The following is a 9,998-nucleotide window of genomic DNA, read 5'->3' as shown; positions in this document are numbered from 1 at the left end:
GTTCACTGTCATACTGTGAATCCTCTCTCTTTCTACTCAGTGACTTGGCCTTGAGGAACTGTCTGCTCACCTCGGACGTGACGGTCAAGATAGGAGATTATGGGCTCTCTCACAGCAAGTATAAGGTACTGTAGGTCTGAAGCAGGGAGGCCCTACCAATCTTCTAACTCATCTGTCACTGATAGCATTTTGTTGCAGTGCTAGCCTAGCACGCCTGATTTTAATACACTGAGACTGTTCAACTGAAGGATAAGGCATCATGAGTTCCAGGATCAGCCTCAATGCTTTTAGTAGAAAGATTTGGATACCCTGCACTGTTTTTATAAGATTAATATACACTGCAGTTATAAGCTTTGATATGAATAATGCATATCTAAGGCAAGAGTATGCAATACTGTATCTAAAACATGTTTCTGTTGCTTGGTCTTATATTATCCTCATATTCACATAAAGGACAAATAACAACCTGAGCTGTCATTCCCACATTACATTCTGTGCTGGTGTTGTAGGCGTTTAGCTATTTAGCTTACTAATTTTAGACAAAACCCTGCATAATGCCTCTTTAATGATTGTTCCAGGACTTTGAAAATGTAATGCACTTAACAAAATTAAAACCAGGTCCATTAGTCACTGACATACTCCTGACAGATTTATGTACAGTAATTATTTGCACACAAACACTGGTCTATTGTGTAAGGGCGGTCAAAATGTTACCAATAACGGAAAACAGCTGACGAGAAGGTTCAGGCGTGTCAGAACTTTATGGGACAGTAAGATGCATTAGACTTGTGAATATTGTAGAAAACACACGTAATCTGACTCCATAATTAGTAAACAACGTACAATATCACTAAACAGGTTATAAACCAAATGTTAAACGCAAGGGCATGGCACACCAAGAGTTATATGAATGGTAGATCAAGGGACAGTTTAATACTGCAATACACGGTAGTTTAAATGTTACAGATGTCAAGTAAACACACAAAAAAATCCTGGGATGAATGAGTGAGAGAAAAGGGGAAGGTAATACCGAGACAAAGAGTGTGAAAGAGTAGATGAGCAGGGCGGAGAAGAGAAGCCAAGCTCTTGAACACTCTCAGGTGTTTGGTTTTACTAAAACTCATTCCTATGCATTTGCCAGTGACCAATCCCTGTTAAGATAACATTAATTAACCATTAATCAAGGCCTAGCAGAAATCACATTGGACCAGCTGGCCTATAAAACTATGGCACATATTTCAGATTGTAATGAAACCATGATCAGACTGCTGCCTATATAACAAGGATCAATTAGAGACAAAACATTAATATTTTACATTAATACACAGTACAATTACACAATCTTGAAATACCACTCATCTGGAGTCTTTCTGACCCTGGTGAAGGGCTGAGTCAAATGATCAAAGGACACAGGGGATGCAATTAGCAGCATTGTGATCAGGCCTTGGGTGTCTGATATAATCAGTCCATATGATGCAAACAGCTCAAGTTGGGAAGCTGTGGTGTGACTTGCCTTTTTGGCCACCCGGGCAAATAATGCCATTGTCCGTTTATCTAGATGTGATCATTCTCAGAGTGGATTTTGCCTCACACTTGCATCATTTATTATGATCTGCTGGATAATGTTGTTTAGGAAATCATTTGTCATTTTGCAGTGTTTAACCCATGCAATGCTCAATGGTTTGTCATGTAGTCAAGGACATGTGTTGTCAGCACTTTTCTCATACTGCTGCTAAGACATACTGACATATAATGCTCCCCTGTCCTGCTGCTAAGACATACTGACATATTATGCTCTCCTGTCCTGCTGGTAAGACATACTGACATATTATGCTCCCCTGTCTACAGGATGACTACTTTGTGACATCAGATCAGACGTGGGTGCCTCTGCGCTGGATGGCCCCTGAACTTGTTGACGACGTTCATGGAAACCTACTTGTGGCAGATCAAAGCAAGCAAAGCAATATCTGGTGAGTGCATACTGTACCTTTTCATACGCGTGTTCTACAACTGTGGATACTTTAGGTTTATACTGATTTGTTTGACTTGGTGAATCAGGCCAAGTCAAGTTTCAAGTGCCAAGTCCAATTCTATGGTTTTTGGATTTCCACAAGATAATCATTCACATATCACAGTCCTCCTTTACGCATGTATTACATAAATCTGGAATCATTTTGCATACAATGGAAAATTAAAAAGTAAATTTAAGAACTTTAAATTGTGTAACAGTACATTGTATTGCATCTTCAGGAAATGTGTAGCAGTAAAGTGGAATTTGCTCAACTGCCTAGACTTTTCTCTATGTAGACTTATGACTGAGCTCATAGGTATCCACATAAGAGAGCTGTAAAGGGTCATTCACACCAAGAACGATAACAATAACTATAACCATAACAATAAAAGTGTTCACATTGAACAACGATAAACAAAAAATTTGATGGGTTCTGATTGGCTATTAGCTTTTTATCGTTCTCAAAATCGATCTGAATGTGATCCGCAACGATATCGTTCTTCATGTCGTTATCGTTACAGTTTATGTGTGAACATTGTCTTTTATGTTAACGAGAACGATATTTGTTTATAGTTATCGTTATCGTTCTTGGTGTGAATGTGCTGCCCACCCATACTATACAGTAGACTCTGCTATGAGAGGTCTGAGCTGAGTTTGTGTGTTCTGCAGGTCTCTCGGCGTGACCATCTGGGAGCTGTTTGAGCTGGGGAACCAGCCCTATCGCCTCTACTCAGACAGACAGGTGCTCAGCTACGCCGTCAAGGACCAGCAGCTCAAGCTGCCCAAGCCCCTGCTCAAGATCCCTTTGGCAGAGCGCTGGTGAGCTGCCCACTGCTGCTGCATTCTGCCTCCAAGTCCTGATCCCACTGATTCCTCTCATGTTTTACTAATTCTTTCTCCTCTCATCTCTCTCCTTTCCTTTCATCTCCTCTTTTTTCTATTTTCTTCTCTTGTCCTCTCCTCGCTGTTCATTTCCTCTCCTCTTTTCTTCTTTTCCTCTCCTCTCTCCTCTTTTCCTCCCCTTTCCTCTTATCTCCACTCCTCTCCCTTTTTTCTCTTTACCCCTGTTCACCTCTCCTTCTCTCTGTCTTTCTACTTTACTCTATTTATGCCATTCCTTCTGGGTGATGTCACAACCCATTCATCCTCTGTGTTTCTGACCTCTTATACACTCAAAAAAGGAAATGCCGCACTCTTTCTCCCCTCCTTTCTCTATCTTCTCTTTCTTTCTCTTCTTTTGTCTAAAAGTACAGTCTTCTTTATCACTTTTTTCTTAGCCTTTGCCTAATTCTGTCGCTCTGTCTTGTGCATTTCTCCTCTGAGCTCAGACTTTTTTTTTATTTGCTCCACGTCTGACTCACTCTCATTGACTTTTTTCTTTCTCTATCTCTCTTTTCTTTCTTTTTCTCTCCTCCAACTTTCCCTCCTCCCTCCATCACTCTCTCCTCGTTGTCCTGTCCTCGTTTGACTCCTGCACTCATTTCTCCTGCAAAGCCCCGCAGGGCCTGTGTATTTTGTCCTGTCAGAAAAAAGCTGACAGAAACAGACACACACATACGCATGCACGCACACGCACATAGAGACACACACACACACACACACACACACATGCATAGACACGCACACCAACACAAATGTTTATCACGGATGAAAAAGTAATGAGGTTGAAATCTGGTTATTACCGGAGATCCAAGTGCTATTAGGCCTCATTTTTTACAGAGACAGACAGCATGCAGTCATTTCCCGTATGGATTTCAATAATTATGCAAATACTGCTGCCTTTCATTTCCTGTATTCCAGTGAATCGATGTTCATTTCCCAGCAAATAATTTGTTCAAGAGGAGTGTGTATGTGTGTGTGCATGTGTGTGCGTGCGTGTGTGTGTCTGAGTCTACCTTCATGTCTTTGTGTCTGCTGTGTGTGTGTACATGTCTGTATTTGCATGTTTCAGTGTAAATAACTGATGTGTTGTTGTTGGTTTTTCTCTTGTTCTTCCCCAACACCAGGTATGAAGTAATGCAGTTCTGCTGGCTCCAGGCTGACCAGAGGCCCAACGCCGAGGAGGTCCACCTCCTGCTCAACTACCTGTGCGCCAAGAGCGCCAGCGAGGCAGAGGAGGACTTCGAGCGGCGCTGGAACTCCATGCGGCCCAACACCGCCACGCACAGGCACCACGGCCTGCACGGTGCTGGAGCGATGGCCCTGGAGATGGCCGCCCCGTCCGCCTCCACCACCTCGTCGTCCTTCCCCTTGCTGGAGCAGTTCTCGGTGGCCGACACCTACCACTCGGAGTCCGGCGACGACGTTTTGACGGTGACGGAGACGAGCCACGGACTGAACTTCGAGTACAAGTGGGAGCAGGCGCGGGCCGAGCAGTCGTACCACCATTCGTCGTCCACGGGCACCTTGGGGCAAGGCAACCCCCACTGCCAGGAGATATACTACCCACCAGGGGGCATTGTCGGCGGCTGTGGAATGGACGGTCTCACCCTTGGGGTGTCTCCGTCGTACTATGAGCCGAAGCAACTTCACGCTCCAGGGGTAGTCCCTGTGTTGAGCGCCCACAGTCCCTCGGTGAGCAGCGAGTACTACATCCGCATCGAAGAGCCAGTCGACTGCAACGTTGATATGGAGTACGCCACCTACAGCCCTGAGTTCGGGGGCAGCAACGGGAGCTTTCTGACAGGAAGCGGAGACTCGGGAGAATGTATGAACTGCCCTGCGGAGGTGAAGCCGCCCATCGACTCCTACTGGGCTGCTGACGTCCACAAAAGCAGTGCCTACGATTCAGACAACACAAGCCCTGCCTTGTCCCTAACCATGGAGCCTCTGCTCGGCCAGGTTTCCAGTGGTAGCCCCCTCAGGCCCTGGGAGTCGGGACATTATGTCTCCTACAAGGACCGTGATGGGGGCTACTACTTTGAACACTCGCCTCCCATAACGATGGAGGGCTACATTATTGGGAAGCCTCCGGAGCCTCACCAAGAGAGCTGGGGGTCCCGTAGCCTGCGGCAGGCGCTGGGAGAGCTGGAGAACCCCCTGGGGATTTCGCCTTCTCTCGACAGCCCCCGCCAAGGCTACGGCGACCCTTACCTGGAGACAAGCCAAGGCTCCATCATTGGGAAGAATGTGACGGGCGGCTACTATGACATGATGGGTTCCCTCAGGAAGACCATGCCCAACTCTCACCAGGTCAGCATCAACATGGAGACAGAGGGGGCACTCTTTCTACGGCACGGGGACAGTGACAGTGAGGATGACGGTGACGAGGAGGATTTGTTTGTCGAGAGGCAGGCGAGAGGTGGCTGGGCCGGTCATCTCAACAGCAGCAGCGCTAGTGCGTGCCGGAGACAAAGCTCGTGCCAACAGCAGGACGCCTACATCGATTTCCACTACACCATGCCCACGACGGATGTCGAGGATTGCTGGTCAGATGAGCAAAAGTTAGCCTACCATCACCCTGCTAAACCGATAGACTATCTAGAGGCCACCCCAAAAGACAGTGGTTGTGTTGCACATGGAAGTCATTATCCACTGGTAACGGCAGAGTGCAATCCCTATGTCTACATATGCCATGAGACTATACCAGATAAGGTATTGCCTGTGGAGTGCTGCCAAGTCGTGGAGAGTCCTCACTTCATCGATCCCCTCACTGGTGCAGTTGTGAGGAACTGCTATATAAATGACTACGAGAAGCTCATTGGAGCACCCAGTGATGTCAAGAAAGAAAACAAAGAGTTATCAGCCAGGGGTGGTGATTCGACCTCAAAGGCAAAATCCCTCAATAAGTCAACTCAGTATGACCTTACAGAGCAATATGTGGACATCACTGTGGAGGATTCTTCCGCTAAGAAAGAAGAGAGTGTCAAGGAGATTGCACCGAAAGAGTCCGAATCTGTGATTGTGGAAATAACTACCTGCCAAACAACAGAACCGAGTCTTGCCATGGTTGTCCAGTCAGAACCTGATTCCGAAGTGAGTCGGACGGCAGACAGTGGGATCGACCGGGGACACTCCAGCGTCAGTCTGGTGGAGATCGATGACTGTAGTGACGACGATATCACTGATGTCACCTCGGCGATCTTCGGTGACCTCCCCATGGACTACGTTGAGACTGGAGACTATGCCACTTCCTCCCCTGCTCTGAAGTCCCTCCAGAAGCAGGTGGGCACGCCAGACTCCATGGACTCCATTGACCTTCCCTCTGCCACAGGCTCTAGCGAAGCCTTCAGCCCTGCCTCGCACCCATCCAGCTCCCCCAAAGCCATGGACAGTGGCTACGACACCGAGAATAATGAGTCCCCCGAGTTTGTGCTCAAGGAACCTCACGAATCGCAGGAGCCAAAAGCCTTTGTCCAGCCCCTGGGGAAACCGATTATCTCCGCGAGCTTGGATGAGGAGAAGGAGGAACCAACTGAAGCTGTGGCTACCTCTGTCTCTTTGTCAGCTTCTCAGAGCAGCGAGGGAGGGCTGGTAGCTCTAAGTCAGGACAACCCTTACCGCGATTCGGCTTATTTTTCAGATTACGATGCCGAGAATGAGAAACTTTCACGGGATGAGGAAGAAGAGAAAGAGGGAAAGAAGGAGTGTGAGATTCAAACGGTTGAGGAAGCGACAGATGTAAAGGTCATCACTTCAAAAGAACAAGATGACCAAATAGAAGAGAAGGTCCATGTGTCCCAGGAAGAGAGAGAGGATAATGGTCCCACTGAAAATAGGGATCTACTTCCTCAACTGGAGATCACTGAAACAAAGGACACTATCAAGGTCTCAACCCCCTGCCCCTCTTTTCCTCTTCATTCTGCAGTGGAAGGTCAGATGAAATCAGAGAAAGAGTCTTTGCCAGATGAAAGACTAGAAACTGGAGTCTTGGGTGAAGGCATGCTATCTGAACAGTCTGCAGACCAAGAGGGGCGGGGTTCCACCCAAACACTGTCCTGTGATGAAGTCTCCAAGGAAACAGAAGACACAGATGTTCCATGTCCACCCCTTGATTCCAGTGACACAAACAGTACCACTGAATCAACCTCCAATTTCAAAGTGGGAGAACATAAACAGGAACAAGAAGATGAAGAAGAGACCTCTAATACAGAATCTCTAGTTGAACTACCCAAAGAAGGAAAACAGAGAGACAGCAAGGAGACAGACAGGAGTGTATCAGCAGATACCTCCTGCAACAAGGATCAAATCCCCCAAAGTGGTCAAGAACAAGAAGAGGAGGTGCACTCTAAGATCTCTGCTCGTGCCTCCTCCCCTCCCCCACCCCTTCGTCCTCTGGAGGGTCAAGTGTCGCCTGCTGATGGAGAAGAGGCAGATGAGGAGGATGCTGACACGGACGACAGCGACGAATCGGACGAGGAGCTGAGGACCTACAGCGTTCAGGAACAGAGCGAGGAGAGCGAGGACGAGAATCACCCGGTGCCCATTGTCATCAGCGACTGCAGCGACGCCCACAACCTCCGCAGCCTGCTGAAGATTCCCACCTTGGTGTCAGAGTCGTCCATCGATGAGTCGGAGGCCAAGAAGAAGGTTGTGTCCTTCTTTGATGATGTCACTGTCTATTTGTTCGACCAGGTGAATGAGGCCTATCACAGCTAATTTATTTTTTCCACTGAATTACTGTAAATTACTTGTATCCAATGAATTAAAGCAGTAGCTACAAACCTCTCGGCAGGCAATACTAGTTAGTGTACACATACTGTATAAGGTATAGAAAGACATTCATTAACTTTATGTATTTTCTTGTCACAGGAGAGCCCCACCCGGGAGTTGGCAGATCATGGTTTTCCTCCAGGGGCCGAGTCCGCTAAGCAGGGGTCAAAGGTCAAAGAGCCACGCCCACAGGAGAAGGTTGCTGTCTCTGATGACTCCTCAGACGGGAACATCTCAGAAGAGAGTAAGAACCAAACAGATCAAATATGAAACATTTAGGTTAACTACAGTGCATATAACAAGATAAATAAATAATGGTACCCGGTAGAGCTAGAACATTTTTCTCTTTCTGTGTCTCCCGCTCTATCTGTTCTCATTTGTCTGTCCCCTCAGTATTTTTCCTGTCCTTGCCGCCTCTCTTGAAAGTGCTGGACACATCATTTTGCATACTGGCATGTGATTAAGACTTACAGTAAGACTCAATCTCTCTCTCCGCTCTCTCTGCAAAGGTGCTGGCTTTGAGTGGGAGGATGACTTCCCACTCTTGTCCGTCGGGTCCTCAACAACAAAGGTCGCCCCAGAACCTGAGCCAGCTCCGCCCAAGCTGCCGCCTGTCACTGTTGAGACCAAGCCCACCATTCAGTACTCCCGCTTCACCGTCTCGCCCTCGACCATCTCTCGCTTCTCCATCACGCATGTCACCGACTCGGACATGGAATCTGCAGGAGGTGAGCCTCTTCATTCAGTGGTTTCAGTAGTTTACACCAGTTGATCTCTCTGGTTTTCTTTATGTGTTTAAATAATGTGCATGTCATTGTGGATTAAAGCATCTGCTAAAATAATTACAATTTGTACATTGTACAAGTCAACAGTCAGGGATTTATTTCTGAATTTGTTCTGATTGAAGTCCAACACTGAAATGTATCCTTTTCATTGGATGTACTTACTGGCTACCATTTTTGCTGTTGCTGATGAGCTTATCCATGCATGATAATGGAATCGAAGTATTACACTTTTCTTTGATGCTTAATCCTGTACCTACAGCCCTCCTACCTTGCATATTTTCGATCTCTCTCTTCTCCAATCAGACCCAATTGAAATCAGTGTAATTAAAATGTTTGATTAGCACACATGAACAGAATGAATAGTATGATGTACAGTGGCCTAGAAGGGTCAAACAAAATTAATGTCAAAAAACAATAATAATAATAATAACAATTAGCACAGCTGAATGAATAGTATGCTGCACTAATAATGATTTTAACTGTATTTATAACTGCAATTTCCTCTTTCTCTCTCTTCTCTTCACCCTGTCATAGGAAGCAGTGAGGATGGAGACAGAGAATAAGTGGGAGCCATGTTATCGGACTTGAGAATCGCCCCTTGTTTCTGGATTAACTTTTTCAGGCACTGTATGTTTTGGGGTATCAGGACAATACGCATGCCCTGGTGTCCTTTGAAGACAGTGCCTCCTAATGTAAGACTACTGAAATCAACCCTGATTTTTTATCAAGCAGGGTCCCATATAACATGGACAATATGAAGACAAGTATGAAACTACCAACACCACAGATTGGTGGTTTTTCATATCTGTATACAGGCAACGTGTTACCAGGAGTCTACATACAACAGGGACATTTTAAACCATTTTGAAGAGAAAGAAAAAATACCTTTGAAAAAAAATCTATTTGTTTTGCCGTGGACTTTGATTCGCTCATGACTTTGTTAACGCATTAATCAGGATGTTTAGCAGGCCATGCCCATATCTGTGCTCTACAGGACTAAAGCACCATTGGGAGAGAAGAACCACAATAATAAAACTGTCAAGCCCAAGTGCTGTACTATTATCTTTTCCCGGACATTTGTTGGGAGACATTGTTACATTATTAATTGTATCATGATATAAAAAAAGAACAATGTTGTATGAGCTTCAATGTCATATTCAAAGCAGATTGTCTTAGTTTGGGGATTGGATGATGGGGGGGGGAAATGGGAGGGACGCATAATTGTTGAAGAATAATAACATTTGTTCAGTCGACGAAGGAAACCTACAGCTGCCTTGTGATTGGCCATCAACCAGGAAGTAGCAAAAGTGCCAGGATGATGCAGCATTCTTTAATCTGGATAACCCCCAGTATGTAAAATTATGTATTCAATGAATTCTCAGACGTACACTGTATTCAGCGTTGATTTACCAAATACCTATCTATTTATTTATGCATATTTATTTCATTACATTCCTTTGCTATTCTCATCTCAATCACAGTAGTGATTGATTGCTCATAATGAATTGCTTAGACATTTCCCTGTTTAAACTATTTCCTGTTTCCCATTC

At 45.7% G+C, this 9,998-nt stretch overlaps 1 protein-coding gene across 1 annotated transcript in view; it reads left to right on the top strand.

The window, feature by feature from the left end:
- aatkb (apoptosis-associated tyrosine kinase b) overlaps positions 1-9,585 on the top strand; it is a 36,658-nt gene extending 27,073 nt beyond the window's left edge. The window contains exons 9-15 of the mRNA XM_076298740.1: positions 41-125; positions 1,849-1,970; positions 2,681-2,830; positions 4,018-7,585; positions 7,763-7,907; positions 8,173-8,391; positions 8,983-9,585. Coding sequence (XP_076154855.1) covers positions 41-125; positions 1,849-1,970; positions 2,681-2,830; positions 4,018-7,585; positions 7,763-7,907; positions 8,173-8,391; positions 8,983-9,011 — 4,318 coding nt within the window. The 3' untranslated portion in view covers positions 9,012-9,585. The remainder of the gene's footprint in view (positions 1-40; positions 126-1,848; positions 1,971-2,680; positions 2,831-4,017; positions 7,586-7,762; positions 7,908-8,172; positions 8,392-8,982) is intronic.
- The last annotated feature ends 413 nt before the right edge of the window (positions 9,586-9,998 follow it).

The sequence above is a fragment of the Alosa pseudoharengus genome, unplaced genomic scaffold (assembly GCF_046254945.1).
Source record: "Alosa pseudoharengus isolate Yale_2024_CS ecotype anadromous, Long Island Sound unplaced genomic scaffold, YU_APseudo_1.1 YU_APseudo_1.1_scf_21, whole genome shotgun sequence".
Classification (NCBI taxonomy): Eukaryota; Metazoa; Chordata; class Actinopteri; order Clupeiformes; family Clupeidae; genus Alosa; species Alosa pseudoharengus.
Note: the sequence above shows the minus strand (reverse complement) of the source record. Positions and strands in the feature narration are given on the sequence as shown.